At 39.0% G+C, this 27,423-nt stretch overlaps 1 protein-coding gene across 1 annotated transcript in view; it reads right to left on the bottom strand.

Annotated features, from left to right (window-relative positions):
• The window catches only part of PTPRR (protein tyrosine phosphatase receptor type R), a 141,173-nt gene that overhangs the window by 82,440 nt on the left and 31,310 nt on the right, over nt 1–27,423 (bottom strand). Inside the window, 2 exon segments of the mRNA XM_039245606.1 lie at nt 11,194–11,456; nt 24,242–24,352. Of these exon segments, the coding sequence (XP_039101537.1) occupies nt 11,194–11,456; nt 24,242–24,352 (374 nt within the window).

The following is a 27,423-nucleotide window of genomic DNA, read 5'->3' as shown; positions in this document are numbered from 1 at the left end:
ACTTGATCATTTCTTCGATCGTTATTGATTAAAGTGGAGTTAAAATTCCAGCTGGTTTCTCAGAATCCTTAGTCTACCTAAGGACTGCAATGGCAAATAAAACATAACAAGAATAAAACTAATCACTGAGGAAACTATATTCAGAGCAGGGGAATAAGGGTTTTTATGAGCTCCCCTTCCAGCCCCGCGGTGCAGTGTGATATCAAGGACATGAAGGACAGTGGCTCAGACTCTTCCCTCGTGGCATTTGACGAGGTCAGGCACCCTGCCAGCACCGGAGACTAACATCTGTAGGCCAAGGGGGAGATGATGGGGATCATCTGTTTTGCTTTGTTTCCGAAGTATTTCTTTCCATTAAATTAACCTAATTTTAAGGACTTGTTCTTTTTTTTTTTTTTTTTCATACTGAAAGTTAACAAATATTCATGGAATATGTAGTAGGTGTCTGGTGTTGTGTTATAGACACCACTACGTGGGGAAATCAGAATCGAGAGAGAAAATGAAGTGAATGAGGACTAGGGCAGGCTGACTGGGGGTGCCTGGAAAAAGGAAGCATTATTGAGGCTCATATTCAAACCTCTGATTTAGAATAAAAATTAGCTCCTGACTAAGAGGATTTATATCTTATAATGCATATTAGGCAATAATAATCTCGTATGACCCATTGTCTTTAAAATTACTTGTGGGTTGAATGAGAAGTGAAAATGATTGGATGCCAAGCATTGGTAGAAAGCACATCATATTTCCAAGTGTTCACACCAATTTGTTATTTCTCAAGTTACAGCTTTTTCATCACCACACTGAGACCTTTTTATAAACTACCTGTTAAAAAAGATTGTGTTTCTCCTCACAGAGAGGACTTTACAATCATGGATTTTTTTAAAAAACAAAAACAAGAACCAGCTTCTTTTTCCTAGTTTAGACTAGTTAAGAATGGCCTCAACACGGAGTTCTCCACTAGAGGGCACTATGTACACATACTACGATCAGATGGGCTTTATCTAGGCTGGCTTCCAAATGTATCCAAGAACGGAGCCCTCCCTCCATGCTTAAATTACATCCAGATAATCAGGAAGCATTACTGAATGCCAATGACATTTTAACGTTTGTAATACACGTGCAGGTAAAACAATAACAACAACAACAACAAATCCATCACTTGAAAAATAATTTTGCTAGTCACCTGCTATGCGTGATCTGTGATATTTTTGTTTTTACTATTTTGCTATAGAAGCTGTATTAATAGCTGTATTAATAGCTGGGAAAATCTGATGAAAATACACTCGTAGAAACTCACTTCTACGAAGTGGAAACTCACTTTGTAGGAAAACAATGTTTGAGCAGTCCAGAAAATGCACATAGTGGAACTCTGAGCTGTTACACATTTCAAAGAACTCCAGAGGCAACCATCTGCCTGCAAAGTAAAATCTCTTGACACAGTACAAACAGTCAGAGCTGGTCTCTCTCAAAATAGGAAGAAAACGTACTCTGGGAATCATCTGTGCCTGCCCTGATTAAAATACTTCCACAGAAAAGGCCATTTCACCTAATTCTGTCAACCTGTACATCTAGATCTGGAACATGGTCCCCTAGCAAAGACTTGAAATCTCATTTGAAAAAGCCCTGCATTTAGTACTTTCTATAGCAAAACTCTAATTTGATCGATCACGAGTAGAAGAATTAGTGAGCCTGACAATATTATACCACAACAAGATCTTCTTTAGGGTCAGGACTACGGGAGAACTCTATAGAAACGCTGACATTATGCAGGGAGGGGGAGTAAGTACAATTTTCCCTAAAAATAGGTCATAGTCTACAAAATGGCTCTAAAAGTTCCCAGAAAAGAATTGGGCTTTTCCCTCCATCGCGGGAGCAGAAATGGAGACCACCAAGTAAAGCTGGAAGCCAGTGTCCAGGATCAGATTGCAAGTTAATGGGTGTTGAAAGATGGGTCGGGATGGCATGCTGAGAATCTCTCTGATGAATCTCAGGACCTAAGAGCCCTTGTGATGGGTGGTCTGATGGAAGACACAGAGAGGAGGATCCAATGGCACTTACTCCTATTATTCCACCAGGGCCACCCAGGGAAAGGGAAGGTGCGGAGAAGAAAGGGGCTATTACAGGGACTGCCATCATAGCTACTTCTGGGTCTACACTCCTAGGTCACTGGGTCTCCATTGGGTCACTCAGCCACAAAGGCTCAACATTTCAGTCTGCTCGGAAAGAAGCTAGGTCTGTGCTTGCCAACAAGGGGTGGTCAGTTTTCCCCTACTTTTAATTCCTCCAAAATATATCTTAGCTTTTGTTCTTCTGTCCCTGGGTTGTATCCCCTGCCATTTCTTTCATTAACCACTATTACGTTTTGTCTCGTGACTTGCCATTAATTTTTAGGCAGATTATGAAATTTTGGCCTCCATTTTCTTAATCTCAGTGGGTTTTTTTTTAAAAATAAGGAACACTTGAAAGTTCTTTTTTTTCTAACCCTGCAGAATCCCAACACACCTCCATAAAAATGCACCCATGTCTATCCTACAAATAAAGAGGAAAACAGCTTGACGTTCACTGTAAACAGAGGGCTTGTGCATGTTTCCAAGGCCTCCCCAACTCTGGATATCCCCATCAATGTACTTTCCAAGGATGTGATAATCAAAACTAAGGGAAGCCTAAGATGATATCAACTGTATCAGCTAGGAGGACGTAGAACATAGTGGTTATGTGCAATTTATGTTGGATTACCACCGGGCCTCTAGAGTGGGAACAACCAGATGGAGGAAAGGCTGAGACAGACTGGCAGTGAGATGGGCACCCTCCATTTTGAGTGTTTTGAATCTATCTCACAGAATTGAAATCTACTTGTTTAGAATCTGAAAAACATTCAGAAAGCCAAGCATGAAATTTGCTAAGAAGAATAACAATAAGACACCCCATAATATACCTACTAAGTATATACATTGATTTGTAACCTATTTTTTACTTATTTTAAATAGAATATAGAAATGTGCTCCCCCAACTCTCCAAGATGGTACTTGTTAGGAATACGGCATCTGGAGCCGGATTGCTTGGGTTCAAATTCTATTTGTCACTCTCACAGCCCCAGTACATTTACTATTATGTTATTTGGCCAGCAACTTAATCTGAGTAGTTAGCTCCTCACCATTAGGAGGGACTAATAAGTCCCTTATGAGGATTAAATGAAATAATGCAAGTATAGTGTCAATAACTCTTATTGAACCAGGAGTTAAATTAGGATTATTTTCTAAATGGTTGTTACATGTTATGTTATGATCCTCATATTGTCAGACTGAAAAAAATGAGTCGTGGTTGATAGACAGTGTTGGGTGGTGCTGGGTCATAGGTCCCATCAGAATGACTGGTGCTGATTTGAGGGAGGCTATCTATGTGTACCACAGGCAAGATCAAGGAAGCCTGGAGTGTAAACCTAGCTCTGTTGTAACTAACGTCATCACCTTTGACCAGTGTAGTGATGTTGTTTGCGCCCCACCCAGATCACCTTTACCAGGCTCTTGCCCCTCCTTTCCCCTCCCCCACTGCTAGAGTATTGGCGGTGAATGGCACACAGCTGCCACCTCTCTGGAGAATCACCCTCGGCTGATGCGAGTGGCCTAGGCCAGAGGTGCCTAAAAAGTTATGCCTCCATGACCCCCAGGATGGCCTGAAATCAACGGTTGACTGACATGGCGGTACAGATGGCCACCCTGTTTGCCTTGAGGTAGAACAACTGTTCATGAGGTACCATTCGTGCTCCAGGTCTCCCTGCCTGAACAGGCTGAGACCCCTACTTTCCTTTAGGCTTCTCCTGAGAGCATCGTCTCAATAAATCACTTGGACAAGATTCCTTATCTTAGGCTATGCTTTTTTCACTTAAGACCTACAACAGAAGATTCTAGGTTTTAGTTTCACTAGAGAGAAAATGATGGGTCTATGTCATGAACACAGATTTTAATTTCCAGAGTATTTTTGTATTCGGAAACGTTGTACCTTGACATTCAATTGTGTCCATTCTACTCCTTCCTTTTCTTATATTTCCCAAAGGGAGATTAGTTGAAGAGTAATTAGGTATCTTCTAAGTCAAAATTTTTGAGCACTGAAATGTTTCTCCACTAGGGAGAGCAGGGGACAGAAGTCAGAACATTCCACTTTGCCTAGAGGAAATGATAGTAAACGAAACTTTTAGTTTAGATGTAAAATACTCAGCATTTTCTTGGCCAGGCCCATGTTTCCATTGCTTCCACTGCTGCAGGTATCTTTTTAGCTTTGATAGAAATCTCCCAGGTTCAGCCTAAAAAAACCTTGTTTTTTAAAACTTGTTTAATTTTTTAATGTTTATTTATTTTTGAGAGAGTGACAGAGTACAAGCAGGGGACGGTCAGAGGGAGAGGGAGACATAGAATCTGAAGCAGGCTCCAGGCTCTGAGCTGTCAGCACAGAGACAGATGGAGGGCTCGAACTCACAAACTGCGAGATCATGACCTGAGCCGAAGTCAGGCAATTAACCGACTGAGCCACACAGGCGCCCCTAAAAGTCCTTGAAAGTCACATAGCTAGGTGTTACATCATCATCTGCACATTTATGGACACCCAAAAGAAACCATATCATGGTAGAGTTAAAGAAAAGTTAGAGAATGTTCATTTGTTATGGGTATGGGCAACACTTGGGGGCCTGTGGAGGCCTCAGTTGTGGTAGAGGACCTCCATTAATACCACATTCCTATTGGCCCATTAACTGATCACCGAGGAAAACAAGTCAGAAGGAGTGAGGGTGCCCTCTCACAAGAAGACGCCTTTCTGGACTGTTCCTTAACTGTCCTTGCTCACTTTTATTTCTACTGGAAAATCAAATTAAGAAATAGTGTGAATCTACCTGCCTGCCTGTTAATTTCCTTTGACTAAAATTGGCTGTTAGTCATACGGTAACATAAAGAAGAAATTTGTAGGAATCTGTATTTACCAATTCTCTGCTTTCCCAAGTGTAGGAAATGTATCATTCTAGGGTCAGATGTGATCTTTTGGTTACTGGACATTTAAGAATGTGGTTTGTATACATTTCCCTTGAGAGTGACAGGTGGGGAATTTGAGGAGGGCCGGGATAGGCCAAGAGAAGAGGGAACAGGAGCCAGCTCTGGCCTCATGTTGTGTCAGCACGTGACCTTTGTTGTCCAGCTGAACTATCACCAGACCTATGCAAGGCACATGATATTCTCCTCATCAGAGGTGAGCAAACAAGTCTGGGTTTTGTATGCAGTAGGTGTGGGTCAGGCCTCTGAATGCATCTCTTCAATTCATGGAGTCACCTTGGGAAATGAACTCATCAGTTAGATGAGAACAGATTAAAAAAAAATTTTTATGTCTTTATTTTATTTTGAGAGACAGAGACAGAGAGCAAGCATGGGAGGGGCAGAGAGACAGGGAGACAGAATCTGAAACAGGCTCCAGGCTCTGAGCTGGCTGTCAGCACAGAGCCCATCACGGGGCTCGAACCCATGGACTGTGAGATCATGATCTGAGCCGAAGTTGGATGCTTAACGGACTAAGCCATCCAGGTGCCCCAGATGAGAACAGATTTAATATTACTGATAGTTGTTAGATTGCACTAAATGGGTAAAATTTATAAACAGATTTATCAATAGGATGAGAAAAACTGTGAGTCAATTGAGAGTTTAAAAAACTTTTATGAAGGGGCGCCTGGGTGGCTTAGTCGGTTAAGCGTCCGACTTTCGCTTAGGTCATGATCTCGCGGTTCGTGGGTTCGAGCCCCGCGTCGGGCTCTGTGCTGACTACCAGCTCAGAGCCTGGAGCCTGTTTCAGTCTGTGACTCCCTCTCTCTCTGACCCTCCCCTGCTCACGCTGTCTCTTTCTCTCTCTCCTAGAAATAAATAAAACATTTAAAAAAATAAAAAACTTTTATGAGAAACATAAAATAAAAATATTTATGATGTCAAATGTCAAAGTTTCAACTTTCTTGAGTTCAAAAATGTAGCTGAGCTAGAACCGGCTCATGGAATGGGGTCACAGGAAAAAACAAAACAAAGCAGAAGGAATACTAGATTTCCTTTTCCTTGTCAAAGGCAAAATGGCATTTTACATTGATTGTTAATTTAAAAAAAAAATATTTATTCTTATTTTGAGAGAAAGAGAGAGAGAGTGCATGCAAGCACATGAGCAGGGGAGGGCCAGAGAGAAGATGAGAGAAAATCCCAAGTAGGCTCCTGGCTGTCAGCAAAGGGCCTGCTGTGATGCTTGATCCCACGAACCCTGGTACCCTACTCGAGCTGAAATCAAGAGCCGAGTGTTCAACCAACTGAGCCACCTAGGTGCCCCGCGATTGTTAATTTTATTGTATCTTTGAAAAAAGGCAGAACAGATATTATCAGGCCTGTTTTGTACATTGCAGAAACTACACAACAAAGGACTCCATCAACTTTTTGAATCACTTGTTTCGTGAATGTCAGAAGCAACATTAGCACAGAGACTTGGCCCTGTAGTTTATCGTTAGGCTATTTGTTCTTGTGGAAACATATGAGATCTCCAGATGAAAAAGCACATTAATTAATAAAGTCCATAATGTTCTTCTAGTGTTTACAGTGAACCAGGGTCCCAGGAAACAAGGCAGACACAAGAGCTTTTAGAGCCTCTACCTGTCCCGAAGGGTCTTCCACGCTGGTGAAGGGACAGGACAAGCTACTTGAAAACCAGTGTTAGTTTCTGAATAATTATTCTTTAATGAAAATAAGAATGCACTGCTGGAGGAGCAGTGCGTGTGAAAATTCAGGGGTGTTAAGAATCCCTGTGGGTATGGATAAGTGTCACAGCCAATGGTAGGAAGTAAGTTTTGGCTGGGACTTTGAGACTAGAGATAGACAGAAGGAGAGAGAAGAGGGACCAGGCGAACAAAGATGCAAATGTAAACAGGAACATAACACACTGGAGAACAGACCGGGTGAAATGGAAGGTGTAGTTTGGGGGAAGCGGCAAACATATTTGGAGAGAAGGATCAGGGTCTGATAGTACAGGAGCTCTGAGGCCCAGCAAGCTGCTCTGTGCCTTCACCTGTAGGCACAGGGGAGCTTTTGAGGATTTTTACACAGCAGTACTGTCGCAGCAGAATAAATCTGAAGAGTGTATGGTATGAATTGAAGAAGGAGAGAAGAGGATTAGATCAGGCAGAGGAGATGAAATAAAATGAAATATATAACATGCGCTAGTCCTGGTATTATTCTTATGATCACCAGACACAGTAATTCAAATAAGAACAAATGAGATCTGGGCCTGGGGTGATGGTTACAAAAAGAGAAATCAATAATGAGAAAATGCGAGGAGCAAGAATCAATGTGATATGGGGACTAGTTGGAAACTAGTCCTTTATCTTCACAATTTTCAGGATATATTCTTTGTGTTCAGGTAAAGCATACACATTTAGCCTCTATATTTTCTTTTACTTATTTATTATTTTTAAATTATACTTTATTATTAATAATGTCACTGGAATAGATCCTCTCCATCAGAGATGAGACATTTATATGGCGTGACCCAAAATATTTTGGGGACAAGTGACTCAGAGTTCAGCCTCTATGGTCTCATGGTGATTTTAATGAAGCCAGACTTCCAAGCAATAAACAAAGGATTATTATTTCACTACAGAATCAGGAGATGGAGGGATATAAAACACAAGTCTATTTTAAAGACACCGTTTGAGCAGATAAGCATAAATTAAGTTTGAAGGCTTTTAAAACTCTCAGAAATGTTTTCTGGCTGAACGGAACACTACATCGGTCATATTTTACCACTCTTGACACATCACTATGCCATCTTAGCAGGGGGTTAAGGAAGAAAAAATGAGGTGAGAATAGAGGAAGAAGGGGTGTTGGGAAAAGCAAAGTGTTTTCCTACAATCACTGGAAGCTCACCTGCGAGTTATTCATTATAACATTAATCATTCATTCATTCATGCAAGCCATTTATTTCCAGCAGCTGTTGCTTTTCAGGGATTATGTTCTACATGTAAGAGACAAAGGGACCGTTAAACCATGTATGTGTCCTTAAGAAGCCTAGTCTATGGGTAAGATAGATTAGTTTTACCTACACTTGAGAAGTGCTGTAAATATTGTATGCACACAGGCTTTGGAGCTAAAGTAGAGGGGGGCTGAGGAGATGAAGCTGAATGAGGGGGGCTAGAGGAAAAAGGAGAAGGGAGTACAGGGAGCTTGGCATGGCTTCTAGAAGGAAGTGACATTTGAATTCCCCTCTCCAGATGCACTTCCTACTCCCCACTCCCTCTCCTCACCTTGGACCCACCTCCCTAAGTAATCCTGCCACAACCACCTCTTCTCTTGCTACCTTTCACATGGAGAGCTCAAATTGGCCTCTCTGAAGGGGCTTGGAAGCTAAGGCAAGAAAGGAATGTATGTGGGAACCTAACAGTGGGCACTCGAGAGCCAGAAGGGAAGTGTCTTAGAGGCCAAAAGAAGAAAAGGTTTTAGAAGGAAGTAGACATTGGTGCTCGATGAGAAAAGAAATGAAATATGTGCGTTGGACTTGGTGTTCAGACCACTGATAAATTTATAAGTGTGCAAATAACAAGGATTAAAGTTTGAAAAAGATCAATGAGGCAACAAATACACTCCACTCTATTAATAAGACACTCTTCTGAGAAAGGAAGGAGAGACAGCAACCAGAGAAGGAATTGGATTAAAGAAGCTTCTTTGATACAAGAGAATCTATGCTGAAGGGGCAGCATTATCAAAGAGGACACAGTGGCAAACGGAGAAGGAAAATTGATGGAGTGAGCTATCAGGGATGGGAGTGACTGACCAAGCCCTTGTGGACAGAAGAGCTTTCCCCTCCTCTGAGGTGGGAAGAAAGTGGGCAGCGACAGGTGGGGATGAGGGGAAGTTTGTAGACCAGATGGCAGGGAATCTCTCTGACACTGATTACACACTTACTCTGCTAGAGTCCCCACATGGACCATAAAGATGAGTAAGACACCATCCCTGCACCCTCCCTTCTCAAACATTCACTTCATTTAAATGAATAAAGGCATAGTTAACCTTATGCTGCTTGAAATCCAAACATGCCCAGCAGCAGTGGCCGACAAAAGGCAGGATTCTGGCAATAGGTACTTCCTGGAGGATTTCACCACTGGCCTGGCTTAGAATTGGCAGCACATGATAATAAAAGTTAATGTGACTTTCAGGTAGTTTTATTATCATCTTTAAATCATCTGTAGAAAATGACCACCTTATTGCTTTCACCAGAGCGGATCTCTTCTGCCACTGGGCCCACCACCAATACTCAGATACCGGCTTTGAGGTTTCACTTTGAAGCAAATCAATGCATAAAACTAATTTGAGTGACAGAAGCAAAAGAGCCTGAAGGAAGCAAAAAGTCAAGTGCAACCCCTTCATATTACAGATGAAGACAGTAAGGCCCAGATAGATTAATTACGTACATGAAGCCCCTCAATCCAGCAATGGGCAGAGCTGGTTCTGGAATCCAGTTCTGATGTCCTGGTTAGTCTCAAGGAGAACATTCCATCTTGTCTACAGCTGTGTTGTGGTACCCAACTAAGAAAATGGCACCTGGAGACTCACAGGGATCCGTCAGGAAACCAATGAGTATGTGAGGGGATGAGGAAGGAAGGAAGACTTGATTGCTCTCTGTTTTTCTTTTGTTATGGAGTTGAAGTGTTTTCCCTTTATAGGACTTTAGAGATAACTGCAACAAATCCCTTTCTTTTTACTTCATTCATTGTTTTGACAATATTTCAAACAGTTTGAATGACCACTTTGGTCTTCTGAAGTTGTTATATTTTCTGAAGGGATGTGGTGTGTGTGTGTGTGTGTGTGTGTGTGTGTGTGTGTGTGTGTGTGTGTTATGGGAAATATATTTAAAGATGTGATCTGAAAACCTAAGGCAACAAAAAGGACAGTGATAGAAAATATAGGAAAATAAGAGGAGAATGAATCAAGGGAGTTGTACCTTTAAAGCCTCTCAGTTCCCTCACTACCTTCACATGCAGTGTTGGATATAATATCAAACATTTTGTTTTGAGAGAGAGAGAGAGAGAGACAGAGAGAGAGAGAGAGAGAGAAATAGAGAGGGAGTGAATGGGGGAGAAGGGGAGAGGGATAGAGAGAAAAAGAAAGAGAATCCTAAGTAGGCTCTTATACTCACCATGGAGCCCAATGCAGGCTCGATCCCACAACCCGGGGATCATAACCGGAGCCAAAATCGTGTCATGTGCTTAGCCAATGGAGCCACCCAAGTGCCCCATTCATATTTTAAATATAAACATGCAGGCTCTTATTTTAAGGAATAACATGGGAAAGCTTTACTTAATGTTTTTGGGGAAGTAAAGAATTAGCTCCTTTATGGGCCTTAGGCATCCTGGTTTTCATATGTTGGCTTTGCTTTATGTGAAAATGTGTCAATATAAGTACATCACAAAGGCAGGTAAGGCAAAAAAAATCAATGTCATGGAATTTGAAATTTACTGTTTGCTCAGAAGAAACAGTGAGAAAACTTTATAAAAAATGATTTTTGGGGTGCCTGGGTGGTTCAGTTGGTTAAGCATCCAGCTCTTGATTTTGTCCCAGGTCATGATCTCACAGTTTGTGAGTTCAAGGTGTGCATCAGGCTTTGTGCTGATGGTGTGGAGCCTGCTTGGAATTCTCTCTCTCTCTCTCTCTCTCTCTCCCTTTCTCTCTGACCCTTCCTTGCTTACACCTTCTCAAAATAAATAAATAAATGAAACTTTAAAAAAATTGAGTTGTGACAATGATTCTTCCCACTTTACTTCAAACAATGTGGACTTTGATAGGAAATACCTTAAGTTTATTCCTAGTCCTTCTATCTTCCAAAGTTTTGGTGACAATTAAAGGAGATAGTGTTATGTTACATCAGCAGCCCTCAAAAGGTACTCAGTAAATGATTATAGAAGCTGTTGTTTTGTTGAAGATAACCTTGGATTGAGTCTCCACTAGCTAAATGGAATCTGATGTAACTAAAATATTTTTGTAACATAGATTCTTTGTAACATAGTAAGATTGTGATGAGCAATTTTAAATCCAATATGGCAATCTCTCTGGTTCTATCATTTTTAATTGGTGAATAATCTTTAAAAAAAACAACAACAACAAAAGGAAGCTGTAGGGGGTTATATGGAAAAGCTCTTACCTCTCCTGAAGTCCTATGGGCTTCATTTTGAAAGGAGAAGGGCAAACAGCGGTGGTAGCTTTGATCTCAGGAGTGTATCGGCCTTGAGGGTCCACAACCACATTCAGCACCTTTGGGGCTTGCTCGGGCTGGACCATGCTGTTGACTGCCTTTGCCTCAGACTGTGTTGGCGGTAACGTGATGGGTGAGAGGTGGATCTCCTGATTTTTCTCTTTATCTTGTCGCAAGGAAAACTGAAACTTTTCTTTTAATCTGTAAAGAATCTATAGAGGGAGATATAAAGTCTTGCTGTCATATTTTTTCACACTAAACAACGAAATATAATCTCTTCCAACCCAACCAAGAAGACAAACTAAAATGAAGGTTCAATGATAATACAACTAATCAAAGACTTCCAGAATGATTTCTCAGTTTAAGTATATTGAGATTTTTTCCCCAAAAAGGATATAACTGCTATTTCCAGTTGTTAAACAACTGTGTTAATGGATCTATTCTTCAAATACATATTCAAAAGAAAATTTGGATAATTTTATAAAAGTGCCAGATGTCAGTTGGATCACATGCAAATCTTGACTCAAAATGACTGAAATGGAAGGCTGATAGCATAGCCATGAGATATGGGCTGATGACATTTACAGAAACAGAGGTCTGCATCCAGTACAACGTGGGAGAAGAAAAGCTTGTAAAATATTAATGAAAAAATGGTTATGTTATCAATCATAATTTCTTATCTTATAAATATCTACACTAGCCATGTATTAACTTGAATATCTGGTAACTTCTTAAAAATTTAAATGTAGGGCACTTACCAAAGAGTAATTTGGACAATCAGAATTTCATTTCTTACCTTTCCCCTTTTTAACTTTTTTTTAAATTTAATGTTTATTTATTTTTAAGAGAGAGAGAGATGCAGAGTGCAAGTGGGGAGGGGCATAGAGATAGACACACACAGAATCTGAAGCAGGCTCCAGGCTCTGAGCTGTCAGCACAGAGCCTGACTTGGCTCGAACTTGAGAACCGTGAGATCATGACCTGAGCAGAAGGTGGGTGCTTAACCGACTGAGCCACCCAGACGTCCCTCTCCCTTTTAATTTTTAAAGCATGTAGGTAAAAGCAAACATATTACTTTCCTCCATTCTCAGAACCCTTTCTAGCATTCTAGAAATGCTAGAAATGCTAATTCACTTCAGAAACGTCAGGATTGTCATTTTCAAACTTTTAAAGGAATTGGGCTGATTTAGCTGGGACCCTCCATGGACTGAATTGCGAGAGAGTAGAATTTGTCTTTTGCATCCTCAGGCTTCTCTTTTAGTAAGTTTTACTTTTTTTGTTTAATTTAATTTTTTTATTTTTAATTTATTATTTAATTCTATTTTATAGAGAGGGAGACAGTGTGTAAGCAAGGGATGGGGCAGAGGGAGAGAATCTTTTTTTTTTTAAGTGTTTATTTATTTATTTTGAGAGAGAGAAAGCTCAAGTTGGGGAAGGGCAGAAAGCAAGATTGAGAGAGTCCCAAGCAGGCTCCAAGCTGTAAGCTCAGACTTACAGAGCTGAAATCTAAAGTCAGACACTCAACTGACTGAGCCACCCAGGCACCACTATTTAAGTTTTTTTTAAAGATTATTTTATCTTTTCTAGTTTTATTGAGATGTAATGGACATATAACATTGTATAGTTTCAGGCATACAATATAATGATTTGATATTTTTTCTTCTCTTGATGCTGACTCTTCTACTCCAATTCCCACAGAAACTAGATGCCCTTGGGGTGCCTGGGTGACTCAGTTGGTTAAGTGGCAAGCTCTTGGTTTCAGTTCAGGTAATGATCTCATGGTTCATTGTGTTGGACTCTGCACTGACAGTGCAGAGCCTGCTTGGGATTCTCCCCTTCTCTCTCTCTGCTCCTCCTCTGCTCTCTCTCTCTCAAAATAAATAAACTTAAAAAAAAAAAAAGAAACTAGATGCCTTGTATTTCTTCAAGTATGTTCTCAGGAAGTGACTTGATAAGTTAATGCACATTAAGAGGTGACTTAACCCATTGAATGTAATTACAGTACTGATAATGTCTGTATTTTAAAAAGTTTTAGGCCAACTGAACTCCCTTGTTTAATATCTGAAATCCATTAGCTGAATGAGCGATATTTTAGGGGAGAGGGCTTTCTTGGCACTATTCAATCACATTCACTCTAGTTCTAAGGCTAAGTTTTTCTTTCCCTTTCTTTCAAATTTCCTTTAAATTCTAGCCATTTCTATATTTGAAATCTACTGGAAAGATACAGAATCTATCTATCTATCTATATTTTGTTAAAGAATTAATAAACAGAAAAATTAATTAAGAAAGAAATAATCTGAAATTATGGAGAAGATAAATACCTTTGAGTATGTATTTCAGGAAAATTTTAGAAAGTATTTGTCTAGTGTTCTCAAAATACGTTGGTAACACTTCTGGGTAATTACCTGAGGAAAATGAAAACACTAATTCGAAAAGACATATACATCCCTATGTTTATTGCAGCATTACTTACAATAGCCACGATATGGAAGCAACCTCAGTGTCCATCTATAGATGGACAAAGAAGATGACATATATACACAGTGAAATATCACTCAATCATAATGTTTTTTTAAAATTTTTATTTCTGAGAGAGAGAGAGCATGAGCAGGGGAGGGTCAGAGAAAGAGGGAAATACAGAATCTGAAACAGGCTCCAGGCTCTGAGCTAGCTGTCAGCATAGAGCCCGACGCGGGGCTCGAACCCACAAACCATGAGATAATGACCTGAGCCAAAGTCGGACGCTTAACCAGCTGAGTTACCCAGGAGCCCCTCAGCCATAAAAAAGAATAAAAGCTTGTTGTTTGCAATAACATGGATGAATCTAGCGTGTATTATGCTAAGTGAAATAAATCAGAGAAAGACAAATACCATACAATTTCAATTATACGGGGAATCTAAAAAACAAAACCAGGGGCGCCTGGGTGGCTTAGTCGGTTAAGCATCCGACTTTCGCTTAGGTCATGATCTCGCGGTTCGTGGGTTGGAGCCCCGCGTCGGGCTCTGTGCTGACTGCCAGCTCAGAGCCTGGTGCTTGTTTCAGTCTGTGACTCCCTGTCTCTCTGACCCTCCCCTGCTCACGCTGTCTCTCTCTCTCTCTCCCTCCTAGAAATAAATAAAACATTTAAAAAAATAAAAATAAAAAACAAAACCAATGAATAAAGAAAGAAACAGAAGCAGACTCATAAATACAGAGAAACGTGAAGAGGATTAAGAGGTACCAGCTTCCATTTACAAAATAAGAGGTTACAGAAGCATAGGCAATACAGTCAATAACATTGTATGGTGACAGTGGTGATTATGCCTATCCTGATGAGCACAGAGTAATGTATAGAACGGTTGAATCACTATGTTGTACACCTGAAACTAATACACATTGTATGTCAACTTTACTACAATAATAAAAATAGAACATGGTTAAGATGGGCAAAAAATATTTTGTTACTCTTTTTAACAAAATAAGATAAATAATCAAAATGAAGCAAAAACACAACAATGTAAGGTGACAGGTATCAGACGGAGATGAAGAAGAAAAGAATTTAAAAAGTTGAAAACTCGGGAGCAGGATGAAAATCTTTCTTTTTTTAATATAATTTTCTAAACCTTTATTAGAGTGTGAGCAGGGGAGGGACAGAGAGAGAGGGAGACACGGAATCCGAAGCAGGTTCCAGGCCCTGAGCTGTCAGCACAGAGCCCAACATGGGGCTTGAACTCATGAACCGTGAGGTCATGACCTGAGCTGAAGTCAGATGCTCAACCAACTGAGCCACCCAGGAGCCCCAGGATGGAAGTCTTTTAAGCAGTAAATAATGGAAACGACAATGCAGAAAACATAGCCAGCAGCATATGTGTCAAAGTTAGGAGATTGTCTGGAATATATAGCAAAGAGATAAAGAGAAGAAGATGAAAACAAGAGAAACCTTGGAATAGGGAAATCAGAGAAAAGTCTCTGTGAATGATAATCTAGACTAAGTGAAAGAGCAGCGAATCATTCAGAACTATTTTTCAGTGCCCACATATCATCACATATTGTGAGAGCTATCAAGGATTCTGCTATGAACAAAATAAGCTATATCCTGTTGTCATGGAGTTAGGGATATGGAATGAAAAAAGTTCTCAGTCAAAAAAACATGTCAGTTGAAAGAAGAATAAATGTGAAGAGAAAATGGAACAGTTTTTATGACTGAGAGAAAAATACATTTACAAAAAAAATGCATGAATTCCACACCTCAATAAATTGAAGTTCATGTGAATGAAGCCAACAGAGTGTCTCAAATATATCAGGTCTCAGGAAATATACTACCTGTGTACATTTCCTGGAAAAAGTTCACTCAAAGTCATGAGGAAGAGGACTCAAAATTAAGAACTGAATAACTATAAATTGTGATATAAAGGGGAGTTTGGAATTAAGTAAAAATGAGTGAAAATGAAATTTAATTATGTCTCAGGTCCAACATCTCAGATTATAACAAGAGAGAAGTTTGGGCAGAGAGGTAAGAAATAGGAGTGATTATACATTAAGTAACTCTTATTTTTATTTATTTATTTGTTTGCTTGTTTGTTTTATTCTCACATTAGATAACATACCCTATAGTCTGGGCTTCAGGAGCAGAATCCAGTGATTTATCACTTACATATGACACCCAGTGCTCATCTCAACAAGTGCCCACCTTAATGCCCATCACCCATTTTCCATCCCCTCCTCCCACCCCCATTAACCCTCAGTTTGTTCTCTGTATATTTAAGAGTCTTTTATGGTTTGCCTCTCTCTCTCTCTCTCTGTCTTTTTTTAAATCTTATTTTTCCTTTCCTTCCCTTATGATCATCTGTTAAGTTTCTCAATCCCACATATGAGTGAAATCTTCTGATACCTGTCTTTCTTTGACTGACCTATTTCACTTTGCATGATACCTTCCAGTTCAGTCCATGTTGTTGCAAATGGCAAGATTTCATTCTTTTTAATTGCTGAGTAGTATTCCATTGTGTTTGTGTATATTCATCAGTTGATGGACATTTGGGCTCTTTCCATAATTTGGCTATCATTGATAGTGCTGCTATAAACATTGGGGTGCATGTGCCCCCTAAGTGACTTTTAAATTAGGGATACAGAAAGAATTGGAGTTAGAATGGTCACTATAGGTCCTTCTGACTTAATTATACATTGAAAAAATTACAGTCCAGTTGAATCATGTGGATTGCCCAAAGTCAGCAGTGGCAGATCCAAATCCCGGAGCAGATCTGCCTTGCAGATCCATGCACTTTCCACCCCCTTACAATTCCTCTGGTGTTGCTCTTCACCATTCCGTCATTCTTAATGATTGACTCTGCCATCACCTCTGCTGCAGATTGGTTCTCACCACTGGATTTCAACACCACCAAATCTAAGAGTATATCTTTTGTGTATTGAAGTCTCTCTTTAAGGAAAAGGACTAGGCACAAAGGGAGTATAACTACAAATGCATTCTTATAAAGTGAACTGTCAGGAAATTTAAAAGAATCCTTTTTGTCTTTTATTCAGTTCACTTCCTCATACCTTGGAAACTTTTATACTAGTGCTTTTCATTGACAAAGGTAGGGTAAAGCTAAATCTTAAATTTTTGAAAATGATAGGTGCTAAATATTCCTGTGAGAAATATTACTGCATAAGGAAAAAAATACATCTAATACTAAGTGACAAATCTTACTCTGATTATAGTTACTTTTACAAGCTATAGGATAGAAAACACTGAAGATAAATATCCTTACCCTGTGCATGATACCTAAGGATTGGGAGGTTTTTAATTTACTGCTTCTCTTCAATTTTCATAACCCTCAACAGGCACTTTACCACCACTCTGCACAAACAAAATCCTAGAAACACTCGAACAGTACCAATCCGATAACACAAGAATGCTAAGTTAAATACATAATTACTAAAAGATGAGGCAATAGAATTTAACATGGGGTATCTTTTATTTATTTTTATGGATTATTTTTAAAAATATTTATCTACTTAAGTAATCTCTACACCAAACATGGGGCTCAAACTCACGACCCTGAGACTAAGAATAGCATGCTTTTCTGTCTCAGCCAGCCAGGTGTCCCTAGCTTTTTATTTCTTAATTGGAAGCCAGTTATTTTTCTGAATGAGAAGAGAAACAAATATATCTTCACAAAAATATCTTTAATAGAAGATAATACATGTATTTCCTTAGTTCTTCACATCTGAATATAATATGTACTTCACAACATTTGATTGCCTGTTTACATTTGGGTTTTGGAGAAGCATATTTTCATTTTCAAAAATGGAATATTTGGAGAAACATAGTTCCATGTTTAAAATGAAAATTTAGAGAGCAAATATTCATTTCCAAAAATGAAAACGAGAAAGCCAAGGAAATATCAGCTTTCTCAATAGCTCCTGACAGGTCACTTTTATGATTATATTGGTGTGGAAGTAGCTCGAGTCCAAAGTCCTTCTTTACTTCATGAGTTTATGTTCTTGCTGAAGAACCTTTGCCACATATTTTACAGTCATTGGTTTACTTCATCGCTGGTTATAGGTCAGCTTTTTAATCTATGTTATATGTGTACAAACTGACTCCTAGGCCTTTGATTAGGGAAAAGCAGAACTCGGAGAATATATAATGCTTACAAGACACTTTAAAATATATTCAAGGGTGAGGGCACCTGGGTGACTCAGTTGGTTGAGCATCCAACTCTTGATTTCAAATCAGGTCATGATCCCAGGGTTGTGGATTGCGTCCTGTGGTAGGCTCTGCACTGAGCATGGGACCTGCTCAAGATTCTCAATCTCTCTCTCTCTCTCTTTCTCTCTCTCTCTCTCTTTCTCTCTCTCCCTCTCCCCCATTTTCTCTCTTTCTCTCTTTCTCTAAAATTAAAAAAAAATACTCAAGAGAGAGACTGGGCTGACAAAATATGGGAAGAATGGAAGATGTTGTTACCTGGTGATAGTGATGTGGTCATGGAATTAAGTTGTAAGGCAGTGGTTCTCGACCAGCAGGGTTTTAGTCCATCAGGGGCATGTGGTAATGTTTTTGGTTGTCAAACTAGGGTGTATGGTGGGGTGCTCCTGGCATCTAGTGGGTAGAGCTAGGGATGCTGATAGATACTCTACATGCACAGGGCAGACCTTTGCTCCCAGTAAAATTTTCTAATCCCTTTGTATGTTCTTGATCAAGTCATTCTCCTCTCCGGATCTTGGTTTCCTCATCAGTAAAATTAGGAAACTAAATTACATTAAGTGTTTATGCACAGAGCCTGTAGTTAATAATACAACATTTTATACTTAAAATACTTTGCTAAGAGGGTAGATCATATGTTAAGTGTTCTTGTCACAATACAAAATGATAGTAACTTAAAAATTGGGCGCCTGGTTGGCTTAGTGGGTTGAGCATCTGACTCTTGATTTCAGCTCAGGTCATGATCTCAGGGTTGTGGGATTGAGCCCCGTGTTGGGCTTCACGCTGACAGCATGGAGTCTGCTTGGGATTCTTTCACTCTTTCTGTCTCTGCCCCTCCCAGCTGATGCATGCATGTGCTCCCTCCCTCTCTCTCTCTCTGTCTCTCTCTCTCTCAAAATAAATAAGCTTTCACAAAAATGTTAAAAAAATAAATAGAGATGAGGATGACACTCTTGGAGGTGATGGGTATGACAAAGATGATGGTGATAGTTTCATGGGTGTATACTTATCTCCAAACTCACCAAGTTGTATCCATTAAACCTGTACAGCTTTTAGTATGTCAATCATGCCTCCATAAAGTGGTTTAAAAATACATTAAGTGTTGGGGCGCCTGGGTGGCTTAGTCGGTTAAGTGTCCGACTTCCGCTTAGGTCATGATCTCGCGGTTCGTGGGTTCGAGCCCCGCGTCGGGCTCTGTGCTGACTGCCAGCTCAGAGCCTGGAGCCTATTTCAGAGTCTGTGTCTCCCTATCTCTCTGACCCTCCCCTGCTCGCTCTGTCTCTCTCTCTCTCTCTCCTAGAAATAAATAAAAATATTTAGAAAAAAAATACATTAAGTGTTTACTACCACACAGTAAACTTAGTGCCAGCTTTGTACCAGTAAGTGTGCAATAAAGGGAAGACATTAAATATTACTATTGTTATTATTTTTATTAATAGAGGGTTACATTCTTAATACTTAAGAACTAAATAATTTTTATTAATACAGAGGAAAATTACAAATTATTTCAAGGCACATGCCTACTCTGTAAACAGTATATTTTACAGAAAAGGTTCTGTAAACAGATCATTCCAGCTAGAAATCTGTTCCCATTTCCCCCAGTCCCTAGTGATTATATATGACCAATTAGAAGAGGGTAGCTATATATGTCCACCTGTGACATGTTTTCACTGCATGGTGCTCAGGCTATAGCAGGTGATCTGACATACAACTTGCTTGTCTCAACCAAGATCATGACTAGAAAAACTCTTACATGGCTTATGGATGGCTCTTTTTGTTGAAACTTTTGAAGTTTGTTAAAACTTTTGTTGACCCAAAGAGCTATTTTCCTGTATTTTCTAACATGGCTTTTCAGAAGCAATCTGGCTTGTAGATATCTCTACCTACATTTCATAAATGCCTTTGCACTTCATAATAAGCCTCTAAGTATATTTGAAGGCTTAATTTTGATGATAAATGGTGTTCTTTCCATTGTTTATTAAAGTTTAATAACGAATTCTTCTTAGTAATAAATTTCCCCACCTAAAACAGACTGAATGGATTGGAAATTGCCCACACATCTTTTCTTGGAAAATCGTATTTGTCTATTTGTCGCTCCACCCACTCCACATTCACATTTGAGAGGTGCTAAATAAGCCACACATTTGAAAATGTCATGCATGTCTAATTTTATGCCTGGCAATATAATTTTTTTTTTTTACTTTAAGGAAAGTAAACAATATGCCACATTTCAAAAATTTTGCCAAGCCTTATGTTATTGTTACATAGCACACATAATCCACCATTACAGCAATTTACCTATAAAATTTCATAATAAAACCATATGCCTTTTGTTTCTGTGGTATGTAGGAAGGCCGGATCGAAACAATGGTATTTGATCTCTCATAATATAATTATTGCCAGAGAGAAAATTCTGTATTGTATCTTTTCCTTTGCATAGAATCAACAAAATCATGGGAAACAGAATCAGAATGTTATGTGTTTGAAAATTGCAAGTGATAGCACAACTATTACTGAAAGAGCCAAGTAAGAAACTTACTTTAAATCAAGGTCATTATCAAAAGCAGTTGAACAAAGATAAGCTTATTTTAGTAAATCACATTTGATAAGTCCCTAAAAGTGAACCGTTGACATGTCAGTGGTATAGTTGCATCAGATAAACTTAAATTCATGTAAATCCTATCTACTAGGTAGAATTATTTTTCTTTTAAAATTTATTTATTTTGAAGGATACAGAGAGAGTGGGCAGGGGCAAAGAGAGAGGGAGAGAAAGAATCCCTGTCAGGCTCTGTACTGTCAGCATGGAGCCCAACGTGGGGCTCCAACTCACGAATCATTATATCATGACCTGAGCCCAAATTGAGTTGGATGCTTTACTGACTAAGCCACTCAGGGGCCCCAGAATTTTTCTATCAATATTAATTCCTTCCTGTATACTGCTGGTTCCTCCATTACTTTTTTCCTTTTTGTCTTTTAAAGTTCATTTATTTATTTTGAGAGAGACAGTGTATGTGTGTGTGTGTGTGAGTGAGAGAGAGAGAGAGAGAGAGCGAGCAGGGGAACGGCAGAAAGAGAGAGGGAGAGAGAGAATCCCAAGCAGGTTCTGTGCAGTTAGCACAGAGCCCGAAGATGCTGGATCCCAAGAACTGTGAGATCATGACTTGAGCTGAAATCAAGAGTCAGATGCTTAGCCAACTAAGCCTCCTCTCCTCTAGGCACCTCTCCTCTGTTACTTTTCAAACCAACCTTTTATCACTAAAATTTAAGATTGTATTTGAAATATATCATTCTATTTCTTTCATTTATTCAAGAGCAACTGGAACACACATGCAAAGTGTTGCTTCTCTCACTACCCCACCTCCAATGTGTTCCTTGCCCAAGAAATGGGGGCTCTACCAACCAGGTACTCAAGCAAATAAATGAAGAGTCAACCTTAATTTCTTTCTTTTCTTCTCCCTGAGAATCAGTACACAGCAAATCCTGTCATTTCCATTTACAAATAAATCCCAACCGTTCACTTCTCTCCATCTCCACCACCATCCCTGCTCTGGGCCATCATCATCTTCGTCATCAGGTTAGCACAATGGTTCCAGAAGAGTCCTACGGCTCCCACACTTGACCTCACATTCTGTTCCCAACCATTCTTCACCAGAAGAACACCTACTCTTGTAAATACACATATCAAATCACATCAAGGCTCTGCTTAAAACTTTCAGCCTCCACCCTTATTGTTGAGCCCAGAGAGGCTGGCTTATTCCCACCTCGACTGCTCCATCCTCTGCCTGGGAGGCCCTCTCCCCACATTGTCACATATCTTGGAAGTCTCCAAGGGTTCTGTTCTGCTCACTCAGTACTATGGTATCTCTTCACAGCACTGAACAATATATGATTATTTTTAAAAAAATGAATAGACTTCATTTTTTAAGATCAGTTGTAGGTTTACACAAAACAGCAGAGAGTACAGGGTTCTCGCTCTTTGTGTTGTACATTCTATGGGTTTTAACAAATTCATGACGCATGTATTCACCAGCACAGTATCGTACAGCATAGTCTCACTGCCCTAAACATCTGCTGTGCTCCACCTCTTCATCTCCTTCCCTGCACCTCTGGCAACCACCGATCTTTACACGGTCTCTAAAGTTTTGCCTTTTCCAGAAGGTCAAATACTTGGAATCATATGGTATGCTCACTATTTGTTAAAAAAAGAATACTAACGTAATTATTCTCTGTGTCCCCCTCTAGAGTATAGGTCCCACAGGAAGAGGGACCTTATTTGTCTTGTTCTCTCCTTTGGCCACAGTGCCAACCACAGGTCCGCACTGTATCCTCTGCAGGAATCTGTAGACTGAAGGGATGCATCTACCTGCCTAGCCAGTGGACAGCAATCACCTATACTTTGGAAACATTCCTTTCTCAGTTTGTTTAGTAATTTTGGAGCAGACTTACCTAGGTTTCTGACTTTTACGTTGGTACTTGGCAGAAACTGGGAAAAGAAGAGCTATTTTCTGGCTCCAAGGGGTTGAGAGTGTGGCCACCACAGGTCCTTTTGTTTCATGAGACCAATATGTCATGTTAGGGATTTATCCAGTCACGCTGGATGCTCCCTGAGTTAGAGATGCAGAGCCTGGACCATCTCCTACGTGGTAAGAGCAGGCTCTGCTCTGCCTCCCTCTGCCCTCTAGGGAGGACTTCTGGACTCAGAGACTGCTCAAAAATCTGCTTTCCCACTTCCCTCTTTCCATCCTCGCCTTTGCTCTGCCCAACCTTATCCATCCACCCGGAGCAATCTCTATTTTTAGCACTCTCCACCTCTTTGTATTCTCCTCTTCCTCTCATCTTTTCATCTGTGAAGCAGAAAAACACTCTAACTGTGACTGACAAGAGAGAAAAAAGCACTCAGGTTTTCCCAGATTAAGGAAAAGAAGAACTGCATATGTTAAAGTGCTATTAACTGTTACAAAAAAAGAGACCTTCTAAAATACTAAAAAATGCCCAGAGGTCTCGGCCACAATTCCCCTAAAACCTCCAACTTTGTCTCATTAAAAATTTCACCCTCAATCTCCACCATTTAACACATAAAAATCAAATTTCTTACTCAATGCTTAAGTTATTCTTTTGTTTACTGGTCACAATTTTTAGAAATCTTTCTAAATGTCTGCCCATTGGAGACAGATACCTCTGAATTCACGGTGATGGAAGTTTTAGGGTGTCCTTACTACTTCCTATATTTAGACACTTGAGGAAATATGCCCATCATCACCTTATTCACGGCCTTAATTGTTTTATATCCTTCAAGTTTAGACCTACTCAGCCTTTGTCTTTCCCAACTAAGCCCTAAGCTTTCAAACATAAACCCTTCCCCAGCAGGCAGACATAAATGAACAAAAACCACTAAGACACTTAGCAATACTGTTGGTTGAACAGTATGTAGTGTGATGTCTTTTGGTGGGCATTTAAAAGCTAAAGAAGGAATATTTTTGAAAATGTACAAAATTAAAAAGAACATGGCACAAAGGAAAAAATGTTAAAACCCCTTTGTAAATGTCAAATATTTTAAGGTACATCACAGAATTTTTGAAATAATAGGAAAATCTTATCAATGTATTTGAAAAGTACCTGTTAACCCCCTCAATACCAAATAGAACAGCCTAGTTTAGTGGGTTTACTTTGGGTTCCTTTTTTCCTTAATTAGAAATGTACTTTTAAAGGGTACACATTTATAATTTGTAATTTACAGAGCTATTTGCAGTGCATACTTTTATACTTTTTTATTCATTCACTTAAAAATTAGTTTACAGTGAATATCTAGCCTTTGAGCCTATGATCATCTCTTTTAATGCCTAGAATTTCAGAGAAGACTGTCTAAGCCCTTTAAAAATAAATAAGGAAATCAACGACTCTTAAAGGTATAAGCTTACCCCTAAGACATGTCTTTTTAAAATTTGTCCTGAGTTCCATAAAGATGACATAAAAGAAGAAATAAAGTAAGCCCAAAGTGTTCCCGTGAGACTTTAATGACTTTGAGGGCTCCAGTGACCTCAGTAAATCACTTTCCAAAGCTTCATTCCCAGGGTTGATCAAGTTACTAAAAGCCTCAGTGCAATTATAGCCTTATTCTGCAGGTCAGAATCCGTAATTCCATAGGTTTCCCTTAGCTATCGCTCTGCCGTCAGATATGAAATATTCCCAATCTAACAGGATCATAGCCTTGCCCCTGTTCCCAGTCTTTTCAACATTCATTTGAATGGCAGTGTATCCAATAATATTAAGCAGTGTCTCAGTAAGGGATAAGATATATAAAGAAGCAAACTTACCATCAAACACGTTACTATAATAACAAAGATGCTGAGAAAAATGACAACAGCATAAAATCCTTCTTTGCTCCAGATTTTGTCCGCTTCATGCTGCCCTTGTAAAACATTTTTCTTTAAAAGCAAAACAGAAAGTCTGACGTTAAATGAGAGTTTGAGGCGTTCTTATCAGACACTAAACATATTTTTAGCTTCACTCCATTCAGTGTAGTAGAACACACCTACATCCCCCGCTGCCAAAGCTGCTTCTCAAACTGATCTGAGACGAGGATGGCCGTCCTTATACGTGAAGAAATGATTTTATCTCCTGTGCAGGAGCGAGTGTGCCTGACATGGCATACTGGGTCTGAGATTTCCTTAATGTCCCTCCAACAGTCTCTCTGGGAAATTACCTAGTTCATAAGTAAAAGAGTTCTGATCTTTTCTGTGTTGAGGAAACTGTTTCTGAAGCTTTCCTTACTGTTTTAAGTCCCCTCCCACAACACCAACACCCTGGTTTACGTGCTGTAATGCAGCTCTTGACTAAACAAAAGTGAAACAGGTGCAAACAAAATCTCATGATGCTTTTATAAACAGAGTAACAATGTCGGGATCATTTCCTTCCTTTTTTCCCCCTCTTTCATCAAATCTTTTTTTCCCCTTTGAATGCAGTCTACTTTGTCAAAATCTGATTGAAGTTCACCTTCACCATACAAATTTTTAGGATATTATATTTTACTTAAAACAACAGGGAGCATCAAAAAGTGCAGAATTATTTGGTGATAAAAGGTTAAGATAAATAGTTTTAGTCGTGTCTTTAAAAATTTTTTTGCTTACTATTTAAATGTGGGTGAAAGGGTGGAGAAGAATAAATAATAAATAAATAATAAGAATAAATAATAAGAATAAATAATATGAATAAAATGTGAATGAGTGTCTTAGTTTTATTTTACCCACTCCTTCTTTAAAAAAAGCACATCTCCTAATATCACATCTTCAATGGCAATTAAATTTTATTATTCAGTGAAATTTATAGATTCATAGTTAAGGAAACTTTAGCTTGAAAAACATAACTGCTAAATCAAGTCAAGCGCTTCCACTCATCTAAAATTCCATTTTGTTGAAATATGCCTTTTATTTCCTTCGGTGAGAGTACTTGTCTGTCCTTGGATATTGCCTCCAACAATTAAGAAAGCCTTGAGCAACAAGATATTGAAAGATGAAAAGCCACATGGACAGCGGCCGGGGAGAATGAGAAATTATCTTGGGTCCCAGTGGTAGATGAGTGTCTAGCTTAATGTAACCACTGGGATGAATTGAGCCCCTACTTCGTGGAAGAGAAGAACCACTTAGCTGATCCTAGTCAACCCATAGAATCATGAGAAATACATAGTTGTGTCAAAAAAGAAAATTCTTGAACAAAAAAACCTGTCCTTGTGGGTGTCTGAACTTTGAAATCATTGTTAAATTATTTTTCAAGATTTTTAAAAAATAAAACACATTTAAAGTTTGTAAATTAGACAAAAAGAAATATTTGCCTTAAAAAATACTTTATAAAAACTTTTATCCTGGAACTGAAGTTTCTGGGGACTTGAACGAAACAGAATGAAAAGGATCTTGGAGTTCAGTTGTGATTATAACAATGATTTGAGGGAGACTCCTCAGGCCTGACCACTGGTATGTTCCCTATAAAATCTTGCCTACTTTCTAAGACATGAATTCACAGATATAAGAAATGACTTGTATATATTTTAAAAATATGTAAGTTGAGGGAGAACCTGAAAATATGTGCTTGATGAAATGATTAGAAACTAAGTGTCTTACTGAAAAGGAAATCTTGGATTCAAGTAGTGGCCAGGTCATATTTAATATAATGCTAAAGAGGCATTTCCAACGTAGTTGGAAACTAACAGAAAAAAAAAAAAACCTCTTGTAGAAACCAAGTATAAATATGGAAATAAGGTTTTTTTACAGGCAGCTAAATAACAACTATTACTTGCTATAAGAGCAAACTAGTTAAGCCTTCAAGTAGGCAGCCTAAACTTGTCAAATTTAAGTATGAGGATCTGAGCTTTAGTTCATGTAAAATTTGGATAAAAAGCAGTGGTTAGGTGGGTGGAAAGAGATTTTGTGTTCCTAACCTGATTTGTTCATTTCTTGCTTTCTTTCTTTCTTTTTTTTTTTTTCCTGCTATAGTTCGACACCTCCTAGAATATCAACATGTTCCTTTCTGCTTAAGACAAATCTGTTTTGTTTTCTCTTTTAACCAAAGTGGTGATGATGGAAGAATTAACCTCCTACCCCCGCTCCCCCACTCCTAGTTAGAAAGGCACATGTTGTGAACTCCTAGAAGTTAAGTCACTGCACTTTCTTGGTAAATAGATTTCCTTCTGAGTCATGCTATTACTGCTGAGCACTACTATATTTGTACAGAGATTTAAAAAATTGATAAGGATAGGGTAATAAATGGAAAAGTTTGTAGTTAAGATCCCACAAGTCAAAAGATCATAATTCACAGGAATCTCCAATCTAACCTTTGCATAAGGTTAATATGATGCCTTTACATTTTGTCAAAGGGTTGAGGGTTCAATAATTCAGAGGCTCCATAGTCAGGTCAAACCCAATGCCACTGTATTATCTGACGTCTTATATCATAGCCACATCGACCTACATGCTTTGCCCTTTAACTCTGTTGCAGTGGAAGAAACCGGTGAATTTTGTTTATTACTTGAAGTTTTGGCAGTTTCCTGTATCCATAACATGGCTTCTCTATATTCTGTTTCATAATTTGATGCATGATAGTCGTCTTATTGTTTGTTTGTTTTTTTAAACCAATTCTGATCCCAAGTGGTGGGAGACACCCCAAATGCTAGAAGACATGATACAGAAGCTTTAGGAGATATATCTTTTTAGAAGAGATGAAGCACACAGAATAAGAATGAAGTGGGAATATTTTAATTATCTGGTTATGATTGAGTTAGGCAGATAAACAAGGTGTATCCTACAACAATACAATTTTGTTAGATAAATGCCAAACGTCTACTGTGTTATGCACGAAGTGAACAGTTCGTTTTGAATGATCTGACATATGTCATCTTTAATTGTATTCCTCCTCTATGCTGTACGGCCAGGACTATAATCCTTTAGGTTGCTGGCTAATGTTCTAATTTCAAGGAACAATCACTATGCTCATGGAAATGGTATAT

The sequence above is a fragment of the Hyaena hyaena genome, unplaced genomic scaffold, assembly GCF_003009895.1.
Source record: "Hyaena hyaena isolate Hyena2069 unplaced genomic scaffold, ASM300989v1 scaffold_262, whole genome shotgun sequence".
Lineage (NCBI taxonomy): Eukaryota > Metazoa > Chordata > Mammalia > Carnivora > Hyaenidae > Hyaena > Hyaena hyaena.
Note: the sequence above shows the minus strand (reverse complement) of the source record. Positions and strands in the feature narration are given on the sequence as shown.